The following is a 24,109-nucleotide window of genomic DNA, read 5'->3' on the forward strand; positions in this document are numbered from 1 at the left end:
AGGAAAATCTGTTGATCTTTTCCCTCACATTTTTTGGCTTTTTCCTCTGCTTAGAAAAGCCTTCTCTACCCCAGATTATGAGGAAAAGGGAATCCATAGTCTATCCTAGTACTTTTATGACTTCATTTAAAATATGGTTTATCTACCTGGGATTTATGCTGATATATGGAATGAGGTTAGACTCCAGACTTATGCTTTTCCATATGGCTAAATGGTTGTCCCAACAGGTATTAAATAATTCATCTTTACCACGCTGATAATCTAAGTGTTGCTTTAGGTGATTTCTTTGGTAAAAATTTACTTAGGTAGATTTACTTAGACTAAAGCTTTTAATTAGTATTTTTCTTTCCTAATCAGTTAAGTGGCATGGGTAACTCGATTGTTGTTATTACTCCCAATGTATTACTCATCTAAAACCAAGTTCACATTCTTGAGTATCTAGAAGGCTTTTTCCCCTACTATGCCTGACTCATTCCTACTCATCTTTCAGATCTCAGCCTGAATGTCAGTTCCACAGGAAGGCTGTCTCTGTAGTTGCAGATCAGTCTGCATGTCCTTAAAATATGTTCTCGTAGCTCTGCATTTCCGTATAGCACCTATACTATATTTTATTTTTAAAAGCTGATTTTTCTGTCAAACATCTTCCCTTTTTTGAGTGAATGTAAGAACACACGTGTAAATTAGCATCATGCTTTTTTTTTTTTTTTAACTGTAATCCTAACACACATTAACTAGTATTCAGGGTTTCATTAAACGTAGCATGGTATCAAATCTTCCATTTCATCTCCCAGGGAGTAAAATGAAAACCTCTTTTACACAATGGTGATGTTTGTACTGAGATTTCAGTATATTGACATGACAGCATGGAACATGACATTTTGGAATAAAATGTTTTGTAGCAAAGTCATAGTCAGATTGTGTTAAATATTAATATGATCATTTGAGCTGTGTACTAAGTGGCAACTCAAATTTTTTAATGGACTAAAGTATTGGTAATATGTCTGATCTATGGTTGAATATTGCATTGTAGTTGTTTCTCAATTTCTCTTTTTGGAATTGACTCCTGCTCTTTTTGGTGGTGGTTATCCTCCACAGTGTCTTTGCAGACAAGTATTATCCAGAGTATTTACATGGGGTTAGGAATTCTCAAATATTAGTAAACATAAAATTTGTTTATATTTACTAAACAAGGAGTTTTATAAAAATGAGTATTTCTGCTTCCCCATCTCAGAAATTTTGATTCATCGGTCTGGGGTCAGGCATTTAAAACAATCTCTTCAGTGATGCTGTTGTAGATGCTACCAGACACCATGTAGAGAATTGCTTAATGGCCCAACCAACCCTTGCTAGTTCCCTCTAATTGCTTTATGATGTTCTTCTTGTCCTGTCTGCTATTCACATCCCAAAAGCCTTCAAATCTCGGTTCAAATCACACCCATGAGGTAGCCCTGGACTGGCTACTCCAGTCAGAGGTGCTGTCTTTGAGCTCCCATAGCAGTGAGTTATTTCATGAAATGTTAGAAATATTGTATACTATTAACATATTATGACACAGTATTGCAACATTTTAAATAAAGCAACATAATTGAATTTATCATTTTGAGATACTGTGATTCAGAGGTCTAGTTTTAAGTTCAGAGGTCTAGTGTTAAGTTCAGTTTATTTCAACACTGACTTTAATAGCTGTTATAACCGAAAACCTATGAAATTTCATTGATTCAAGCAAAGAATATCACTACGTGTACTTACTAAGTTATGTTATAAGTTTCGCAATCTCATCCACCAATTTTCAAAAAGCACTTTGGTGAAATTCAGTAAAGTTATTATCTTCCCTGACCAATCAATTCTCACAAGCTAATCATAAAATGATGATTTTTGAACACATAATATATACTTATGGTACAATATTCAAAAGTGAAAAAATGAAAAGGTTCCCTCCCACCTTTGTTCCTGGTCACTGGTTCCACTCCCCCAGGGGCAACCAGTTCTATTAATACAGGAGCATTATGAGCATGTAGATATTATTTTCTGACCCATTTTGTGCTTACTACCATAATGAATGCAGAAGGACATGGTTCTCCCACACCATACCTCCTCCACATTCCTCAGCCTTATTTGCTTAGAATTTCACTAACCACTTAATATAACTACAGTTGTAGTAACTTTATGGTTCATGGTCAAAGAATGATCACAGTTACTCGTACTTTCTTATACAACACCTGCCTCCCATACTGTTTTTTTTTTTTAAGTCACTACCTGATGGGGATGCATTGGAGTCTGCACTGGCCTCAATGTTCAGCAAAAATCTGCTCTTAGGCACTGGCCTTTGCCTTTGGGAGGCTACATAGCTAACTTCCACCTTCAATATTGTCTTTGTTATTCCAGAAATTGTACCTGATCAATAATAATGGTTTGGTTTCCAGACAAACATCATATCTGGTCAGATTAACAGCATCTGCAGTATTAATGAAGGAAGCATATTATTAAGGTGATGCTAATTGCTAAACTACACAAGTAGCTTGACATGGTTTTTTTGGTCACATTAAAGTGACTTAGTTACTGGTCTTTGGACCTCTTTCCTGTCTAAAGTGAATCAAGGATCAGCTCCTTCTATCTTGCAGGTCCACTATTCCCTAGAGCCTGACAGTCATCTGCATCCAGCCAGCAAAATGCAAAAAAGAACACAGAGAAGGTATATTCACTTCTAAAACACCTTGGCCTTGAAGTAACACACCAATTCTGTTATCACTCCATCGGCAAAAACTGATATGCACTATCTAGATATAAGGGGATCAGGGAAATGTAATTTCTGACTGGTTAGCAATTTTTCACAACTGTACACTATGAAAAGGGAGCACACCTTTTGTTTTTTGAGGCGGAGTCTCACTCGCCAGACTGGAGAGCAGTGGCACGATCTTGGCTCACTGCAGCCTCCACCTTCCGGGTTCAAGCGAGTCTCCTGCTTCAGCCACCTGAGTAGCTGGGATTACAGGTGTGTGCTGCCATGCTTGGCTAATTTTTTTGTATTTTTAGTAGAGAAGGGGTTTCACCATGTTGGCCAGGATGGTCTTGATCTCCTGACCTCGGGGAGCACTCATTTGTAATGGACATAAAATTAACTAGTGCAAATAATTTAGACTTATTGCAGATTATCTTTTTATTTATTTATTTATTTTTAAACAAGGTCTCTTACTCTGTCACCCAGGCTGGAGTATAGTGGTATGGACTCAAGTGATCCTTCCATCTCCGCCTCCTGAGTAGCTGGGACCACAGGTGCATGCCACCACCATACCTGGCTAATTTAAAAAAATTTTTGGTAGAGATGAGGTCTCCTTATGTTGCCCAGGCTGGTCTCACACTTCTGAACTCAAGCGATCCTCTCACCTTGACCTCCCAAAATGCTGGGATTATAGGCTTGAGCCACCGCACCTGGCCTGAACGTTCATTTTAAAATAAAGGTAAACAAAAACATTCCAGTTATAAACTGAAGTGAAAAAAAAATCTCACTGCAATGTAAGCTTTATGAAGGCGGGAATTTTTGTCTGTTTTGTTTATTGCTAAATTCTTAGCACTTGGCACTGTGTAGGTGCTCAATAAATATTTGCTGAGTGACTGAATGTGCTTCTATTAATAAGCAAAAACATTAATGTGTATGTACTACAAAAGTAAAGTGCTACAAATAATAATTGTAGAAAGTGTCAATGTTTTGTACAGAAGCTGATACTGAGAACTTTCTGGTAGTTGAATAACAGGGAAGTAGAAGGATAATATTTAAAATAGTAAGACTAGATAATGTCTAAAAGAATAACTCAAAAATGTAAAAAAATTTTAAATAATAATATATGGTAGAATAATACAGATTTGGTTATTTTTCATTCATTCTAATGCAGAATTGGTGTGCCAACATTCAAAATTTTAAACAAAATAAGTGTTAAGAACTGTTTGATTTTTAGTTAATTTATGCCACTTAGATAATTAGTTTTTAGGAAGAAGTCCAATTTGGGAATTCTTCAGTCTTTTGGGATAACTTAAAAACAGTATGTCAACTTTCCTACCCAAATTTCATGAAAACAAAAAAAACAAAAAAAACTCCAAAGACATAAATGTCATATGTGATAAATCCCCTTGAATTTGGATAAAGAATGTGAAGAAAAGGAGAAAGTATTAGAGAAAAATGAGATACCCACAAATATTCTCTTCTCAGTAATCAAATTTGAAAATGTATCTTAAATGTGAAAGCTAAAACTATAAATCTTCTAAAAAAATAGAAGACTATCTTCATAATATTCAAGTTAACAAAGATTTGTTAAAGCACTAACCATAATACAAAAAGAAATCTGATAAATTAGATTTCATCAAAGTTGAAAACTTCTGCTAATCAAAATATACCATTAAGAAAACAAACAATGGCTGGGTGTGGTGGCTCACGCCTGTAATTCCAGCACTTTGGGAGGCCAAGGCAGGCAGATCAATTGAGGTCAGAGTTCGAGACCAGCCTGGCCAACATGGAGAAACTCTGTCTCTATTAACAACAACAACAAAAAAAACCTACAAAAATTAGCTGGGTGTGGTGGCACACACCTGTAATCCCAGTTACTTTGGGAGGCTGAGGCACAAGAATTGCTTGAGCCTGGGAGGCAGAGGTTGCAGTGAGCTGAGATCCTGCCACTGCACTCGTGCCTGGGCATCAGAGTGGGACTCTGTCTTAAAAAAAAGAAAATAGGCAAGGCATAGAATGGCAGAAGAAATTCATTATATAAATAAACAACTTGTATACAGTGTATATAAAAACTCCTATAGGCTGGGCATGGTGGCTCATGCCTGTAATTTCAGCTGGGGGATTTTGGGAGGTTGAGAGGGTAAGATTGTCTGAGGTCAGGATTTCAAGACAAGCCTGGGCAACAGTGTGAGCCCATTTCTAAAAAATAAAAAAAAACAGAACTACAAATTAATAAGAACAAGATAATCTATTTTACAAGTGGTCAAAACCTTGGACAAGTACTTGCAAAGAGGTATCCGAATGTCTCATAAGCATATAAAAAGGTGTTTAACAACACTGATCAAAGAAAATTAAATTAAATTAAATCAAAATTAAATTAAATCAAAGTAAATTAAAGTCACACTGGGATACCATTAAACAACCACCAGAATGAGTAAAATTAAAAGGACTGACAATCACAAGTGTTTGTAAAGATATGGAGCAACTGGAACTTCCATACATTGTTGGTGAGAGTGTAAAATGATACAGTCACATTAAAAAGTATTTGGCATTGACAAATGGGATATAATTAAACTAAAGAGCTTCTGTACAGCAAAAGAAACTACCATCAGAGTGAACAGGCAACCTACAAAATGAGAGAAAATTTTTGCAACCTACTCGTCTGACAAAGGGCTAATATCCAGAATCTACAAAGAACTCAAACAAATTTACAAGAAAAAAACAAACAACCCCATCACCAAGTGGGTAAAGGATACGAGCAGACACTTCTCAAAAGAAGACATTTATGCAGCCAAAAGACACATGAAAAAAATGCTCATCATCACTGGCCATCAGAGAAATGCAAATCAAAACCACAATGAGACACCATCTCACACCAGTTAGAATGGCGATCATTAAAAAGTCAGGAAACAGGTGCTGGAGAGGATGTGGAGAAATAGGAACACTTTTACACTGTTGGTGGGACTGTAAACTAGTTCAACCATTGTGGAATGTCAGTGTGGCGATTCCTCAGGGATCTAGAACTAGAAATTCCATTTGACCCAGCCATCCCATTACTGGGTATATACCCAAAGGATTATAAATCATGCTGCTATAAAGACACATGCACATGTATGTTTATTTTGGCACTATTCACAATAGCAAAGACTTGGAACCAACCCAAGTGTCCAACAATGATAGACTGGATTAAGGAAATGTGGCACATATACACCATGGAATACTATGTAGCCATAAAAATGATGAGTTCATGTCCTTTGTAGGGACATGGATGAAGCTAGAAACCATCATTCTCAGCAAACTATCGCAAGGACAAAAAAACAAACACTGCATATTCTCACTCATAGGTGGGAATTGAACAATGAGAACACATGGACACAGGAAGGGGAACATCACACATCGGGGCCTGTTGTGGGGTGGGGGGAGGGGGGAGGGATAGCATTAGGACATATACCTAATGTTAAATGACGAGTTAATGGGTGCAGCACACCAACATGGCACATGTATACATATGTAACAAACCTGCACGTTGTGCACATGTACCCTAAAACTTAAATTAAAAAAAAAAGTGTTTGGCAGTTTTATTAAAAATAAATACACAACTACTCTGATATAGCAATTTGATGCCTAGGTATATACCTAAAGGAATGAATACACATATCCACAAAAAACCAAACCAAAACAAAACAATACACACAGAATGTTTATTATAGCTTTATTCATAACAACAAAAAATTGGAAATAACTTAAATGTCAACAGGTAAAAGGATAAATGAATTATGATATATTCATATAATCAAATAGTCTATAACAATAAAAAAAGAAGAAGTACATTGCTGAAAGAAGCCAGGCATAAAACAGTATACAGTATGATTCCATTCACATGAAATCTGAGAACAACCAAAACTAATAGATCTTTAGAAAAGAGGAGTTATTTCTGGGAGATGTATAGACTAGGAAAGGGCACAAGAGAATTTGAAATTTTTAATACTTTGATCTGAGTGTGTACATTTTTATATGATCTTGATATGAATGTATACATATATAAAAAAATCAAGTACACTTATGATTAGTGCACTCTATTTACTGTATATATGTGATTTCTTACTTAGAAAAAAGGAGATGGACAAATTGGCCTGGCATGGTTTACTCAACAGATTTGATGACAGAGAGAAAAACCTATCAGCATACATATCACTTGCAAGTAAATAAAAATTCATTCTGAGGTTATGTAATATTAATATAAACAAAGCATAGAAAAAAACCATGAATCATGACTCATAAGGAAACATCTAAAATATTATATAGGAATATATTATGGACCAGCCACTGTATGCAACCATATCTTGATAGCAAAAATAGCGTGGAAGATGAAAAACAGTATCGAATTTCAGAATATTATTTTTAAAAAGTAGATACAGGTTGAGTATCCCTTATCTGAAATGTGTGGGAACAGAAGTACTTCAGATTTAACTTTTTCAGATTTTGGAATATTTAGGTATACATAATGAGATATCTTTGGGATGGTAAGTCTAAACATGAAATTCATTCATGTTTCATATATACATAGCTTGAAGGTAACTTTATACAATAGTTTTAATAAACTATGTATTGTGTGCCTTTGTGTTTTGACTGACCTGTCACATGAGGTCAGGTGTGAAATTCTCCACTTCTGCTGTCATGTTGGCACTCAAAAAGTTTTGGATTTTGGAGCATTTCAGATTTCGAATTTTCGGATTAGGAATGCTCAACCTGTAATTCTTTATGCTTTTGATTCTACAGGGGCTAAAATTTAAACAAAAAGCTTGCTGAAATTACTGCTATAGACTATGCATTATTTCTGTAAATAAATACAAAATTGAGATTTTCCTAAGCAAATCAAATACAAAAACAAATTGAAAAACTTTATTTTCTAAAAATATCTTCTGTGGCACACATCTTATTGAAGGTCAGCATCTAATGCCATTGTGGAGTATTATGCCATAAGGACCTAAGGACCAATCTAATTATAGCTGACAAGACTCCAATTTGACTATACTTTTAATGTCAAATTTAAAAAATCTGATTACTAAGTAACATACTTTCTAAAAAATAAAATTTCAAATTTCCTGCTCATTTATACACTTTCCATTGTACTCAAATACTTTGTTCCCAGTTTTCCTAGAGACCTACTTCCTGGAACCACCATCCTACTTACTTGGCACAGTAGTCATCCCCAGACTTTCCTCGTTTTCCTTTATGACATCTTTTAATTTCAGGATCCCATGCCTTCTCAGATTACTCCCTCATTTTGGTGAAGCACATCCTCCAGTGGCTTCCTAAGAAAGGATAGATGGTGAGATAAAATTCTGAGACCATGCAAGTCTTAAGGTATCTTTATTTTAGCCCCACTCTTGATTGGATTATTTGAGTACAAAATTCTAGGTTGGAAATCATTTCTTTTTAAATTTAAAGACCTTGCTTTCATAGTCTTCCGGCATCCAGTGTTGCTACCAAGAAGTCTAAATGCCATTTTGAAAATGTATCCTTTTTATGTAACTTCCCCTGCTACCTTTTTTGGGAAGCTTTTAGGTTCCTCCAGAACTCTAGCATTCTGAAATATCCTAACAATGTGCGTTGTTATTTTTTAATTCATTTCACAGGGCACTTAGTGGACCCTTTTAATTTAGGAGACTCTTATATTTTCGGGAAATGTTCTTTATTTTTTTTCTCTCTTCACCTTCTTTCTCTGTTCTCTCATTTTGGAACTCTATTAGATGTTGCATCTTATTCAGGTTTAAGTTTCTTTTTTGTTCTTGCCTACTTTTCATTTCTTTGTTCTACTTTTTAAAATTTCTTCAAGTTATTTTCTAATACATCTACTGAATGTTTAATTTTAGTTTCCTGTTTTTCCAATAGCTTTTGTTTTTGGATTGGTCATTTTTAAAAATAGCATCCTGATCTCATTTCATGGAAGCAGGATATTCGTTTCTGAGAATATCACAGCTTCTTTATGTTCATCTTTCATGTTGAAGGTTTCCTCAAATATCTAGTGATCCTTGGCTATCTGTGTATAGTGATTTCAAGTGACTGAAAGCTGTATATGAATGAGTAGGGCTTGTGGACTCTCAGTTTCACTGTAACAAATAATCGAGTGTCAAGCTGTTTTTTTTTACTGCTCGTCTTTTTGGGTCAGGTGAGCAGGGCTGGGTATAAGCCCCATTGCCAGATTCTGTAGCCAGGTGGAGAAAGGGGACTGGAGGCTCGCAATATTCAGAATACTCACATTCTGTCAATCATTTTGTCTTCCATATAGCACACCACTACCACTACCATCCTCCCTCGTCCTCAGTGCTAAGTCTATTTGGTTAATTTCTCCAGACAATAAGGCTTCAGTCATCTGCTAGAGAGATAGCTGCCTGCCTACAAAGGAAGAGCAAAAATTCAACTTTCTTTATTACTCCCACCTTCCAGGGTACCTTGTGCCTTTAAATCTTTGAGTCTTTTGGAGTTTCTGGAAGGCAAAGATAGGTGTTCCAAATTTGTGAACCTCTTCTGTGATGAAGAATGGCTATCATAACTGTGCTACCTATCAAGTATTTTTTTTTTTTAAAGAGTGATATACTTTCCCTTCATGATAAAGAAGAGTGAGAAAGTAACTGTTTAAAACACACACAGACGGCCAGGTGTGGTGGCTCACACCTGTAATCCCAGCACTTTGGGAGGCTGAGGTGGGCGGATCATGAGGTCAGGAGATCGAGACCATCCTGGCCAACATGGTGAAACCGTCTCTACTAAAATACAAAAAATTAGCTGGGCGTGCCTGTAGTCCCAGCTACTCAGGAGGCCAAGACAGGGAAATAGCTTGAACACAGGAGGTGGAGATTGCAGTGAGCCGACATCACACCACTGCACTCCAGCCTGGCGACAGAGTGAGTCTCTATCTCACAACAAACCACAAACCCAAACTACCTGCTGTTGAGACAGCATTTAAAAAATTTGTGTTTGCAAATATTGTAATGGTTATGTGGTTATTTTAGCTAAATACCACGTGTCTCCTATAAAAAGTCTTATATCTGCAATTGGGCCTCCTCTTCTGACACTCTACAACAGTTCTAAGAAATAAATAAATAAATATATAAGAAATACAACTTGGGTAAACTATGTGTGAGCCTTCCTTACCCCCAGTCTCTTATTATTAAATATTATTATTTTAGAGATGGGCACTTGCTCTGATGCCCATGTTGGGGTGCAGTGGCATGATCATAACCCACTGCAACCTCAAACTCCTCAGCTCAAGCAATCCTCCCAATTTAGCCTCCTGAGTAGCTGGGACTACGGATGTGCACCAGCACTGCTCCTGGCTACTAGTCAATTACTTAGACATAAGAAAATAACACATACTGGAAAGAGTCAAGACAGTTCCTGGGAACAACTATATAGACTAAAACCCAAGCTTAATCCATGCCACTAGCATATTTATAGGGTTGCAGATAAAATGCAAGAAACTAAATTTGAATTTCAGATAAATAACATAACTTTTTTTCTGGTATATGTGCCATAGTTCATTATTTTTCTGAAGTTCAAATGTATTTGGGTGTCCTGTATTTCTTTTTGCTGAATCAGGCAACCCAACCCATTTAAAGAAACGTGTCCCAAGTAGGATGTGACAACATAGAAAAACTGCATTCAAAGAAGGAAACTGGGGTCTGGTCCAAAGCTTTCAAGCCAAGGGGGTCTACTTAAGTACCAAGTAGGTAGACAGGGACCAATATCACATAACACACTTCGCACTAAATCTACATGGAATGCATTGTCTGTGGCTAACATTAATGCCAGCTTTCAGTTGATTCAGAAATTAGAATTCTTCAGGTAGTGGCTGTACCCTTCTTTCACCAGAGCTCTGCCACTCTATCAGGCCATTCTGGTTACTCAGGGTGCAACCAGAAAGCCCACCTAGGGTCTTTTTTGATGGAAGATGGCCATACCCTTGGGCTATTCCACTTGTTTGGGTACCTCTCAAAGAAGTTGCCCCTACTGGTCCATTGCTTAATTTATTGTAAACCAAAACCATCAGCTGACACACTGGAGTGTCAGGTGCCACAGCTGATACCATAGATGGAAGGGTAATATTAGGCATAGGCTGAGCAGTTAACCCAAACTTAACAATTTCTCCCCAAATAAAACTATAGTACCAGCCCCTTATTAACTGCAACACTCATTTCAGGAGTTTCATCTGGTTTCTGTTGCTAATTTGATAAACTAGCTTGGTTTATGGGTATACTAGGAAGTCAGTTTTAATCTTGTTAAGCTAACCAGTATCCCGAGTCCCTTCTGAATGATTATTGTTATATAGAGCCTAACTCCCCTAATGATCCCAGGAATTTTCATATCACGTGTCAGAATCATCTTCCTAAATAAACCGCCCAAATTCCAGTCAACTTCCTGTTTTATGATTCAACTTGAAACTCTTGCTAATATTTTTAACTGACGCCACAGTTTAGAAGCAATAACCCTATAGCTGTCTTCCTGTTACACTGTTGTTTTCCTTTTTTTTTTTTTAAACCAGGTACCAGTGTAACACCAACACTTTGGGAGGCTGATGTGGGAGGATTGCTTGAGCTCAGGAGTTCCTGACCAGCCTGAGTGAAACTGCCTCTACAAAGAAATACAAAAATTGGCCTGTGTGGTGGTGTGCACCTGTAGTCCACAGCTACTGATGAGGCTGAGGTGGGAGGATGGCTTGAGCCTGGGAGGTCGAGGCTGTGGTGAGCCAAGATCATGCCCCTGCACTCCAGCCTGGGCAAGAGTGAAACCCTGTGTCAAAAAAATAAATAAAAAAAAAAAAAAAGAAGAAAACCAGGCATTCATTTTCCACAGCTCATTGAGAATAGCTGGTCATAGCTCTCACAGAAGATGGGAAGCCAGCAAGTGTCAGGTCACTGTGGTATATCCTCATCCTTTCCATTTCTTGGTCTCAGTTGCAAACTTTTATAATAAGTCTCACTGCTGCTGCTAATTGAAAGGAAGAGCTTGGCAAACTGCATGAAATTAGCAGACTCAAATATGTAGTCATTAACTCAACTTTATTTAACATTATTTGAGACACATCATAGAGATTTTTCTTTTAGCAACAGCAAGTTGACATAGAAGTACTGGTGGTTGGTCCAGCTAATGTAACTCTCTCAGTCCAATGGGTATCAGTGGTGGACAGATATGTTACCAGCTTGCACAGTTATCTCATGAAGTCTGAGAAGTTATCCAGACTTCTCAGGCTGTTCTATATATCCTAGCTACCTGAGCAAAACACTTTTGGCCCTGATCTTTGTGCCACTACCTTGTGATTAGCAGATTTAATTTAAATCTGTATACAAAATATCTATATATTTTCTCCATTTCCTTGGCTGAGTATCCGTTGTGGGGGTTTAATTGAAGTCTGCCCTCCATATGAATCTTCATTACACTTGGATGGCTGCTCCATTCAATTCTTTCATATGATTCTCCAGTATAAGCTATTTTCAATATGTGAAGGGCCAACATATGGATTAGGGTTTAGGTTTATTTCATATGACCCTAGATAGCAGAAATGGCTTGGGGTAATATATAGGTTCATATATTTTAAAATTGATTTCCTATGTGTAGTAATCTTATTTAGTTTTGCATTCCCAGTGTCTGCACTAGAGTAGGCACTTCTCCATAGCAATATTGGATGAATGGCTAAATTTCTAACAAGAGATATTTAAAACTAACAGGCTGCTCCAAAAGACATGTTCTCTAACACTGGAGCCAAAAGTAGAAAGCCAGATGCAAGCCAACTTACGCATCAGAAAATAACCCAAGTGACTTCTAAAGTCTTTAAATGCTTTAGCTATTTACACTAATATCAAAACATTTTCATCAGAGACTTTTTTTTTTTTTTAAATATGGACAGGTGTGATAGAAGGCCCAGCAGGAAGGGCTTCTGTCCCCTAGAGGGGACCTATCATATGCCCTCCTGCCATGCATGTATGGATTTTTTCCTTTTTTTAGGAAGCAGATGGGATTAAAAGACATGATTATGGTCTTTGAGGCTCAAGGTATCTGGACTGTTTTAATAAACATGTTGCCTATGGCTGGGCGTGGTGGCTCACGCCTGTAATCCCAGCACTTTGGGAGGCTGAGGCAGGTGTATCACCTGAAGTCAGGAGTTAGAGACCAGCCTGACCAATTGAGAAACCCTGTCTCTACTAAAAATACAAAATTAGCTGGGTGTGGTGGCACATGCCTGTAATTCCAGCTACTCGGGAGGCTGAGGCAGAATTGCTTGAACCCGGGAGGTGGAGGTTGCAGTGAGCCAAGATTGCACCATTGCACTCCAGCCTGGGCAACGAGCGAAACTACATCTCAAAAAAAAAAGTTGCCTATCTGCACTGAGAAAGTAAAACAGTTAATGTCCACTGGTTTAGAAAGTTTCCTTACTCCTTTGATAAATATTTCCATAAATAGAGGATAAATTCATCTTTTTATCCTAATTATGGTGACTGCATTTAACCAGAAGCCAACATAGGGAGTGCAAAGGTAGTAAATTCATTCCCAAACCCAGTGTTTATGCCACACACAAAGTTAACTTAAGGCTTATTTAGGTACCTGTTATTTGTGCAACCTGGAATTACTTAAAATATATAAACAAATAAGCTCACTTTGAATCTTGACTGAATATCAGACATTTTCTTCTTCAAGTGTTTCTTCTCTAGAGACGCCAAGTCATCTCCTGTCAGACATACTATATAGATTCAGGTACTGTATCTATTAACTCTATTCAGTACTTAGTGAATGTAGAATATGCCTTAAGCAAAGTAGGATCTATTTCATTTGTTGAGGACAAATGACCATACTCTGTTCAGCATGTACAAAGCTATTGGTTTATTCAGCTGCCAAGCTGGGGAAAGGCTTCCTTTCGAAGTGAATAGCAAAAATGCATTCATGAGCAAGGCACTTTTATACACACACACACAGAGAAAAAGGAACATATTATGAACACATAAACATCAACATATTTTAATATTCAGACCTCTTCCCTACCTCCTCCCACCTCCACTTAAACAAACAAACAAAAAAAAAAAAAGGAAAGTTTCCTGTAACATTTTAGAAACCAGTTTCACAGAATACCTACATAGGAACAATTTCTGATACATTCAGTTACACTAACAATATGATATGGTTTCAGGTCAATAATTTCCACTAACAAATACTTTTATTCTACAATTCCCTCTTTTTTTCCTTTAGACAAGACAACTAAGGCTCAGCAGAAATATTCACTAAGTTATAAGCATTCTTTTCTTAAAGTTGCTATATATTTACACAATTTGTGATTCCTAACTGCCTTTTTTTTTTTTTTTTGAGACGGTGTCTCACTGTTGCCCAGGCTGGAGTGCAGTGGTGCGATCTCGGCTCATTGCAACCTCCACCTCCCAGGCTCAAGCAATTCTCCTGTCTCAGCCTCCCAAGTAGCTTCGATTACAGGCACACCCCACCACGCCCGGCTAATTTTTATATTTTTAGTAGAGACGGGCTTTCACCATGTTGGCCAGGCTGGTCACGAACTCCTGATCTCAAGTGATCCACCTGCCTCAGCCTCCCAGACTGTTGGGATTACAGGCATGAGCCACCGTGCCTGGCCTGCTTCAATTTTTTGATGCCACTTTGTAAACGGCACTTAATTATGGAAAATAGGAAAAAGCAAAACTAAAATAAGGAAGAGGATATATATATATATATACTTTTCACAATCTCTTTTCTGATTCCCTTTAGATGCCCAGTCAACCAGGACCACACACAGATTTCATTTTATTTGTGGAGTATATGAAAAGATTTAATAGTCTCATGCATTTTATTTTACGTATACTGATTTCTATGTTTTGACTGATTATTTAAATAAACAAAACAAGACTCATTTACAAGGGCATATACTCTTCCTTGTTTGGCCAGAAGAAAATCTATAGCTAAATCTACTTAGAAAAACAATGCTGCTAAAACTCTTAACTTCAGATTGTATTAGGATGAGATTTTCTGATAAGAAGGTTCTTTAAAATTAGAAGGGTTCAATCTCAGCACTTTGGGAGGCCGAGGCAGGTGGATCACGAGGTCAGGAGATCAAGACCATCCTGGCTAACACGGTGAAACCCCGTCTCTACTAAAAATACAAAAAATTAGCCGGGCGTGGTGGATGCCTATAGTCCCCAGCTATTCGGGAGGGAGAGGCAGGAGAATGGCGTGAACCCGGGAGGCAGAGCTTGCAGTGAGCTGAGATTGTGCCACTGAACTCCAGCCTGGGCGACAGAGCGAGATTCCGTCTCAACAAAAAAAAAAAAAAAAAAAAAAAATTAGAAGGGTTCCTGAAAAGTTTGCAATGGATGTGGAAAGTACTTGAACTTTTACTCCAGGAAATGCTATACAGATTAAAATTTTAATCCATTAGCAGTTAATACTGAAAGCAGAAATGCTCTCTTAATCATTTTTCCATTCATCTTTTGAAACGTTATTTTATTTACTCTTGACAAAAGTCTGAGTACCAAGATTCAGGAAACACATTCCCTACAGAACAGGTGTTTGTTTAATCCCAAGGGATGATCTTATAGGCTGATTTAGCCAGAGACAGCCTGGTGGGAGACTCTGATATAGAACGTTCATGCTGTAATTTTAAGTACCATAATAAGTTTGTAGTAGTATAGGCTAGGCTTAAAACTGCACTCCTCCTGCCTCCCCTCCCCGCCAAATAAAAGAAAAAATGAAAGGAACTCTGAAGAGTGTCATATGCAGACACATCTATATAAAATCTGGGAAAGAAATTCATATCCCTGCCATTTTCCTTTGTGTAGTTACTCAATTTAACTACCTCAAAAAAAAAGAAAAAAAAAAGGAACCCTAAACAGTGTCATATGTAGGCACATCTATATAAAAGCTGGGAAAGAAATTCATAGTCCTGCCATTTTCCTTTGTGTAGTTACTCAATTTAATTCAACTACTTCCATAGAAATGCATGTTAGAGAAGAGTATGCTCAGAAAGGTATTATTGTGGGTAGCTAACTTCTTGCTTTCAACAATGGCTGTTCTGAAGTCTGGATAACAAAAGGGTGGTGGTCTACTTTTCTTCATTAATAATCAGATATCTCATTAAAGCCATTCAGAAAGGCAGAATAAACTGGGGTGGGGTGAGAAGTGAGTGTGAAGAATATTCAACTATCTTTTGTAATACGGTCCCCTTAACTAATTCTCCGTTGTTTTTTTTTTTTTGAGACAGTCTCGCTCTGTCACCCAGGCTGGAGTACAGTGGCACAATCTCGACTCACCGCAACCTCTGCCTCCTGGGTTCAAGTGATTCTCCTGTTTCAGCCTCCCGAGTAGCTGGGATTACAGGCATGCACTGCTGCGCCCGGCTAATTGTTTTATTTTTAGTAGACACGGGGTTTCACTGTGTTGGCAAGGCTAGTCTCAAACTTCCGACCTCAGCAGATCTACCCGCCTCAGCCTCCCAAAGTGCTGGGATTACAAGTGTGAGCCACCATGCCTGACCTTGATATTATCATTTTATCTACAGGGTTTGTCAAAGGGTATCCTCATTGGCCTGCCAGGGCATAAGAGAGTTTGACTGAGAAGGCATTAGTGGGCTGTGTAATGACTAACTTTGTACCCCTTTCTCAATTAGCAACATCAGAGATATCAGAATAAATGGTAGATCTTTACAGTGATGCAGTTAGGAGTTTGTTAACTGCCTTTTGGAAGTCAGTGTAAGAATAAGTAGTGTTGATGGGTTCAGTACGAGTTGTTTCCTTAACTGTTTTAGTCAGCCAGCCACAGCAACACCCAGAAACACATGAATTAGGGATCTGTTTTAGGTATTCAGGTATGGGAGTGGCTCTACTCAATGTTCGGCTTAGCTGTTTGGTGGCAAATTGCAGTGCTCCATTTAGAGTGGCATGATCTCTAGAGAGCCGGCTGGGACTTGTAAGAGGCTTTTGAAAAGGTGGGACTCCACAAGAGGCCAGAGGGGGCCATTCAGGAATTGGTTCCAGTTTGGGGACACAATGGGAACAATGGGAGAGTCTTAGACCTATCTCTCGAAGTATATGGACTGGTGTGCTTGGATCCAAGAGTTTAGCATGATACAACCAGGAATTAGGATTTAAAGGTTTCCAAGTTGTGGAATATTTTAAAAGGCACTTAACCTGCCAGGCAAGACTCTCAAGAGGCGATAAGTTGGGCACCATAGAGTCCTCTTCTTCAGAGGAATCCCACTCTTCCCCAGAACTCTCATTTAGGTAGCTAATATTTTCTTCTTCCTCACTTTCTGATTCTGACAAGTGGTCAGGAGAGGGATTTCTAGGACCCATCAGAATAAAAAAGAGTAAGGAACCAGAAAAAGGTAATAATCTAAGCCAGCAAAACACTGACTAACACTGGCAAATAGAAATAAGAGATGAAAAATCCTTTCGCCAAGATTAATTTGTCTTTCAGTCCATTACACACATAAAGTATGCTTGCGGCCCACACCACTGTGCCGTTCTTCAAGATTATGTTGTATATTCTTCACTTACAAGGAAGACATCTCAGTTTCCAGGACCAGTTCAGTGTGTAAAAGTGTTAGTCACTTACCAGTGGCACAGGTCAGAGTATCTCCTTCAAATTCTGGCTACCCAAGAATAGAAGGGGTCCTCATCTAGGCAAGCTGATTTACTTAGCATAATCCCAATTGGTAGTGATACTGTGAAGAGACACTTTTTGTGCTGTTTTGCTGGCAGTGATATTATATCTACTTGACAATCAAAAGAAGCTCAGTAGTTGTCTTGGTTGTCCGCTGGTATAGCAACTTTTGTGCAGGGGGAATGATGGGATGAGCTGTCAAGAACATCTGGTGTATAAGGATCCGATGCTTTCCATAGGTGATGCAAATGCCCTTGGAAACTGGTGATTTAGCTGTTGGACTATCTGGAAAGGTAGCCTTAACCTGTGAATGAGAAGACTAGAGACATGATATTAAAGCCTGAAAGCACTGGATAACATTATTGCCTACCTAACTTTAAGATATCTAAAATCAGAACAAATGCTGAGCAAGAAGTCTTACAGACTCTTCCCTCTCTATCTCACAGGCTTAGGCCAATTTACCTGTTGGTAATAGCTCTTACAATCACAATATTGGGGAGCAAAGTCTGGGGCCATTTTAATTCTTTGTTGGTACATAACTAGGCCAGTTTGTATGCAGTTTTAGCCTAGAAAATTACTTTTGCAAAAGCTGATCCTTTATGCCCCAAACTCCAAATAGAGAGCTATGAAAGTTTTTTTTTTTTTTTTTACCTTCAGAGGTGCTTGTTGGAATTAGTTTTAGGGGGCCTGTCCTGGTGGTAGAGCTGCTAGATGTTAGGACTCTTGCTGGGACCTCAGAAGTTGTGATCCTATCACCAATTCTATATAAGCTGTTCCACAAAAAAAGAAAAAAGCATGAAAACTGACCAGCTACTTTTATAAAGATAACAAAAATAAATCCCAAACTTAGAGATGAACCAAACAAGGAAAGTATAGGCTCACTTCACTTGCAAAATCCTAAATATCACTTAACAGAATCCAACAGTACATTAAAAAGAATGTTATTATCAAATATGGCCTATCCCGGGAAAGAAAGAATAGCTCAAATTTAAAAAAATGTATACATTACCAGAACTAAAGGAAAAAAAGAATTTTATTGAATGTGGATAACTTTTGTTAGTTCCTGACCAACATGTATTTATTCTTTAAAAGACAAAACAAAACATTTTTACCAAAAAGAAAGAGAATGTAACTTTCTCAACTTGGTAAAGGTTATCTACCAAAATCTTTAAGCAAACATTATCCTGAATAAGATGAGATACATTTCCTTTAAAAGTGAAGTCAGGGGCAGGACACAGTGGCTCATGCTTGTAATCCTAGCATTTTGGGAGGCCAAGGGTGGAGGATCACTTGAGGTCAGGAGTTCAAGACCAGCCTGGGCAATATAGCAAGACCCTGTCTCTACAAAAAAATTTAAAAAATTTAGCCAGGCGTGGTGGTGTGTGCCTTTAGTTCTAGCTACTTGGGAGGCTGAGGCAGGAGGATTGCTTGAGCCCAGGAGTTGGAGGCTGCGTGGTGAGCTATGATCATACTGCTGTACTCCAATCTGGGTGACAGAATAAGACTCTTTTCTACAACAACAAAAGGTGAAATTAGCTAAAGATGACCATGTTGACTGAGACTGATACTGTCTGACACAGTACTGAAAGTCCTAATCAACATTTTTCTCTTTTTGGAAAAAGATATGTTAAGAATTGGAAGAGATAAAACTATTAGCTTACAGATGATATCATCCAATTTAAAAAAACCATACAAACTATTAGAATTCAACAAGGTTCCTGATCTGAGATTAACCTATGAATATTCATTAATTACTTATATAACACTATTTGCCATGTACTACTCTAGTAACTGCACAAATGTTAACTATTTTAAAATTCTTCTAACAACCCTAAAAGTTGGTACTTTTGTTGTCCGCATCTTACCTGTGGATTAAGTTACGTGACCAAAGCCATTCATCTAGTAAGTCACAGGGCCAGTGTTTCAACTCAGGCACTGTTAACTTTTATACCAGCAATACTAACTAGACCATATATAAAGACATTTCACAGAAGGAAAAACAAACAACAAAAACCTAATCCTATAAAGAACCTAGGAACTAATCATTAATATATAAGACCTAATAAACAATATAGACGATAATTTAAAATACAGACATTCCATGCTCTTGGATGGAACAAATATCATAAAGATATCAACTTTCTCCCTATTAATTTATACAATTCCAATCAAATTTTTAAGGAAGTCTATAAACAAACCTTAAAGTTTATATAGAAAGAATAAAATTCCACATATAGCCAAATGAACCGTTTAAACAGAAGAGTAAGGGAGTTCCTATTCTTCAAGGTATGTCCTATGACTAAAGTCACAGAAATTAAAATAGGGTGGGATTAGCGTAAGAACAGACAATATCCAATAGAGCTGAACAGAGCTTAGAAACAGAGCTATATATAATTTGGGAATGTAATATAAAATAAGGTTGGCACAAAAACTAAGGGTGAATGGATATGTTTAGTACATATTATTGGTACAACGGGCTCATTATATGAAAAAAAAGTAAAACTGTATTGGAATAAGAATTAAGAAAAAATTAAGAACAAGGTTAAGAAAAAAATGAAAAGTAAAACCATTTAATACATATACATATAATGACATGTATAAGGGAGGATTCATGATGGATTAAAGACCTAAATGTGGATGGTAAAACTATATAGTTAGTTAAATATAATACAGAATATCTTTGTGAAATGAGGCCAAGGAAAGACTTCTTAAACAAAAAAGCATAAAGCACCAGACCAAAGAATGAATTTAATCACATCACAATTAATCACTTCTGGACTGAACTAAAGATACCAAGGACAAAGTTAAATCAATTTTTAAGAAAGATAGCAACTTCATTAAAGAAATGAGCAAAGGACAAAGATATCCAAATTATATAAAGAGAAAATCCCAAGACACGAACAATATGATCACATTATGCTATCAGTTTGGTAGAATAAGAAAGCTGGATAACACCAAGTGTCAGTAAGTTCTTTTTTGGAACTGGCACCGCTGGTGGGATTGCAGAGTGGAGTAACTGTTCCGAAGAACAGTCCGGCAGCACTACTTAGGCAAACTATTTGCACATCTCATGATCTAGCAATCCTACTTTTGGGCATAGATAGCAAAGAAATTCCCGTAAGAACAACATGTATGAAGATATACCCTGAAGCTACATCTGTGATGACAGGAATTAGAAGCATTCTAGGTTCCTATCGCTGGAGAAGCGGACTGGTAAAATCTGGTGGAAACACATTCCAAGTATATATACACTAACATGGGTGGCCTTTAAAGGCATAGCTTTAAATGAGAAAAGAAACAATACCAATGTCTCGTTTATGCTACTCTGTAGGGGGGATTTCCAAAATCAAAGTCAGTGAACATTTTCATTATCGAATACACTGAGTTGTGCTAATAAGGTCATATGGTATGGCTTCAGGTCAGCAATTTTCCTCTAATGAGTATTTCTCTGGCTTTCACACACTCCTAGCACGGTGTCTGGCATATATGAGTGGCTCAGTAAATGTATCTGAAAGAATCAGAGAATGGCAAAGGCCTGCAGTAAGTAACTACCACAAGCATGTTCTATTTTACTCCAGGGAGAGAACAGTTCCAAGTTATATCTTGGTGATTTGGTAATGTTAGACAAAGACAAATGAGATAATTTTTTAAGGCAGGATCAACATATATGATGCTACTACAGCAATATAAAGGAAACTGCTTATAACTTTATCTTTAGGAAGAAACAATGTAATACTTCTAAGTTTAGTTTATAGTACTATTACCTTGTTCAATCTGAAAAAGAGTATTCATTCTTTGTCGTGGACCCGTAGTCTTTATTAACTGAGACAGCAGAAGCTATTGGCTTTAATTGTGCTGTCCTCTAATATTTTTACTATTTTCACTTCAGCCAGATTGCACCTGTGAGATTACTAATTGGCTATACTTCAGTTATTATGTTACTCAGAAAATTTTTAAAAAGGCTCTTACTCTCCCATAATTGTTTTTGTTCTGTTTCACAGTACAAAAGTCAGGAAAAATGTAAGCTTTAAGGCAGTATACTATGTTGTTTAAATTTAATTTAGCACCTTTTAAAAAATATTTTCAGATTATAATATCAAAAAATACTGAACTCCTACCCCCATGGCTTTAACCATTAAAAAAAAAACAAAAAACAACAACCTAACCAAAATATAGTTAGGCTGACCTCTGGCGGCCAGATGTCTCATTCTTCTGTAACTGACAAAATGGTGTGATGTCTCTGTTGGCGAGACAGCCAAATAGAATAAAGAAATACTAGCCGGGTGCGGTGGCTCACGCCTGTAATCTCAGCACTTTGGGAGGCAAACGCGGGTGGATCACCCGAGGTCAGGAGTTCGAGACCAGCCTGGCCAACATGGCGAAACCCCATCTTTATTAAAAATACAAAAGATTAGCCAGGTGTGGTGGTGCATGCCTGTAACCCAGCTACTTGGGAGACTGAGGTGGGAGAATCGCTTGAACCTGGGAGGCAGAGGTTGCAGTGGGCCGAGATTGCGCCATTGCACTCCAGCCTGGGCGACACAGCAAGACTCTGTCTCAAAATAAAAATAAAAAAAAATATTATAAACGTCACAAAGCAAAATTATGGGCAACACAAATGTTACCACATTCTTATCTTAACTAGCAGTTGAATATCTACAAAGTTTGAGGAATTAAGCAGGAGAATGGATAAGGTATGGCATATTAATACAATGGAGTACTATAGCAACCTGTCTGTGCTGTAGTTTCCTCATCTTAAAAGAAGATCAAAGTTATCCCACAGGGTTTGTAAGCAGTAAACGAAGTAAAGTGCTTAGAATGGTGTCTGGCACATGATAAAGGTTAATTAAGTGCAAGTTACTATTATTAACATATCAATATGAACCACAGCAATATTGATTGAAAAAAGCCAGATGCACATATATAATTATTCATTTAATGGTTAAAACGTGCAAAATAGTACAATATCCTCATTCAGGGATTTATTCATGTCATTAATATATAAAAATCTGCATGGTAAAAGTTAACAGTATATTCAGAAAATCCATTACTTCTTCGGAGGGCAGGTAATTCAAAAGGAGAAAGATGTACAGGTGGCTTTAGTAATGTTCTATTTCTTTAGCTGGCAGTAGGTTACTGAGGTGTAGGAGAGGGAAAAACGGCTTCCCTCCATCCTCCTAGGTTCTTTGGCTGGGTTACAAATTAACCTGACATAGACATTAACAAGAAAAAAACCCCGTACTTAAATTACATACGCAGAGGAGCCCCACCATGGTCAGAGGATTGAAGATTACACAGCATCCTACGCTACTCAAGAAATGGGGGCTTGCGGCTTTCTGGGGGATGGTGGCCACAAAGTTGTGGAAAGGTGAAGGGAGGAAATATACGGTGAATAAAAGTTGTCTTGGTATGCAGATAAGATCTCCCAGGTAACAAAAATTATCGCAGAGCTGCCCTCTTCCTGATACAGATCCTTTACTGACGTATATTTCCTCTGTAGATGTAAATTTCTTTTACAACAGGACAGATTTTCAGAGCGACTCCTGTGTCTGCATTTTATCAGAATACCAGCTCAAAATATACCCTAGAAGTATATTGTAGGGTGGCATATTTTGGTCTCCTACAGTCCTATTTTTAGATGGTGCATCCTGAGATCCAACAGAAGTTCTGTCTGATATAATTTCATTTAAAATTTAAAAACCTAGTTCCTACTCTTCTTTATTTTAACCACTACCCGAAAGACCTTTCCATTCTCTTGAGTTCTCCCTTAATACACTGTCCTTGTGCACACTTGTAAACAGGGCCTCCACAGCTGCACATCTAGAAACGGCAGCAGCTAAGTTAGCCCGCACCCCCCGCTTCGCAGCGATCCCCGGGCTGCCTGCACGCCCTGCGGAACCTCGCAGTCGGCTTCACCAGGGCAGGGACTAAGGCCTTCACAAGACAGCATCCGTCTCCACTAACCTCGGGTCGCCCCGCTCAGCGGACCCAGCAGCATCTCCCTTCTCAGAGGTGGCCGGGCCTCCGGAACGCGCTACGAACTTTCCTCTGTCGCCGTCTCTCGAAACGGAGCCCTCGTGTGGGGATTCCCCGCCCTTAGGCCACAAGGGAGGTTGTTATCCTCGGCAGATCTCCCGTTCTCACCCTTGGAGGATCGCTTTTTCTTTCTAGCCTCACGCTCAGCCGCACGACCCAGGTAGGCCTAACGCCAGCAGCCCTTCCCCTCCGGTGGCAAGGCCACTCCGCTCAGCTTCCGCGCCGACGCTACTTCCGGTCGAGTCAAGGCCCCTCCCCCTTAGAAACGCCACTACCCTCCGTGAAAACGGTTGGACAAGGTTGAACCTGGAGGCATGCGCCCAAAGCGCGGGGTGTGAGGTGGGTGGACCTATCGCTTCCCGCTCTCTCATCCCAAAGCGCTTGAGGCAGTCTCGCGGGATTTCCCCCTCTCGCGGGAATTATTTGAACGTTCGGGCGGTAAATACTCCCGGGGGCTGTCAGAGAAGACTCCGCGGAGAACTCTGCCTCTGGGTTGGCGGGCGGGCAGGCTGTAGCCGAGCGCGGGCAGGACTCGTCCCGGCAGGGTTCCAGAGCCATGGGAGCGGAAAGGAGGCTGCTGTCGATTAAGGAGGTCTTTCGGCTGGCGCAGCAGCCGCACCAGAACCAGGCGAAGCTGGTGGTGGCGCTGAGCCGCACCTACCGCACGGTAAGCGCGCCCGGCCCCGGCCGCCGCCTCTC

General features: G+C 38.6%; 2 protein-coding genes across 16 annotated transcripts in view; one reads left to right on the forward strand and one right to left on the reverse strand.

The window, feature by feature from the left end:
• Positions 1 to 674: 674 nt before the first annotated feature.
• Positions 675 to 23,552, reverse strand: DCAF16 (DDB1 and CUL4 associated factor 16). 12 transcript variants are annotated; one of them, XR_010139618.1, is made up of 6 exons: positions 23,339 to 23,552; positions 18,026 to 18,144; positions 17,327 to 17,693; positions 7,914 to 8,034; positions 3,385 to 3,434; positions 675 to 3,296 (listed from the first exon to the last, which is right to left on the reverse strand). XR_010139618.1 is itself a non-coding variant. In XM_063723339.1 (3 exons), exon 3 carries the CDS (start codon positions 17,062 to 17,064, stop codon positions 16,414 to 16,416), a length of 651 nt encoding a protein of 216 aa, XP_063579409.1. In that variant the 5' UTR covers positions 17,065 to 17,678; positions 18,026 to 18,144; positions 23,339 to 23,552; the 3' UTR covers positions 9,272 to 16,413. The 12 variants fall into 12 exon arrangements, 2 of the variants coding, with proteins under 2 accessions (XP_063579409.1, XP_054409756.1); XR_010139614.1 differs by having other exon boundaries at positions 8,982 to 17,693; XR_010139619.1 differs by lacking the exon at positions 3,385 to 3,434.
• Positions 23,516 to 24,109, forward strand: part of NCAPG (non-SMC condensin I complex subunit G) — a 32,800-nt gene continuing 32,206 nt past the window's right edge. For 2 of the 4 annotated variants that reach the window (XM_054553779.2, XM_009239834.4), the window contains exon 1: positions 23,516 to 24,077. In XM_054553779.2, coding sequence (XP_054409754.1) covers positions 23,967 to 24,077 — 111 coding nt within the window. In that variant the 5' untranslated portion in view covers positions 23,516 to 23,966. The remainder of the gene's footprint in view (positions 24,078 to 24,109) is intronic. The other 2 variants (XR_010139611.1, XR_010139612.1) reach the window with 1 other exon arrangement.

The sequence above is a fragment of the Pongo abelii genome, chromosome 3 (genome assembly GCF_028885655.2).
Source record: "Pongo abelii isolate AG06213 chromosome 3, NHGRI_mPonAbe1-v2.0_pri, whole genome shotgun sequence".
Lineage (NCBI taxonomy): Eukaryota > Metazoa > Chordata > Mammalia > Primates > Hominidae > Pongo > Pongo abelii.

Excerpts from the sequence above, each read along its gene's own strand:
- DCAF16 (XM_063723339.1), bottom strand. The coding sequence starts at position 17,064 with ATGGGTCCTAGAAATCCCTCTCCTGACCACTTGTCAGAATCAGAAAGT.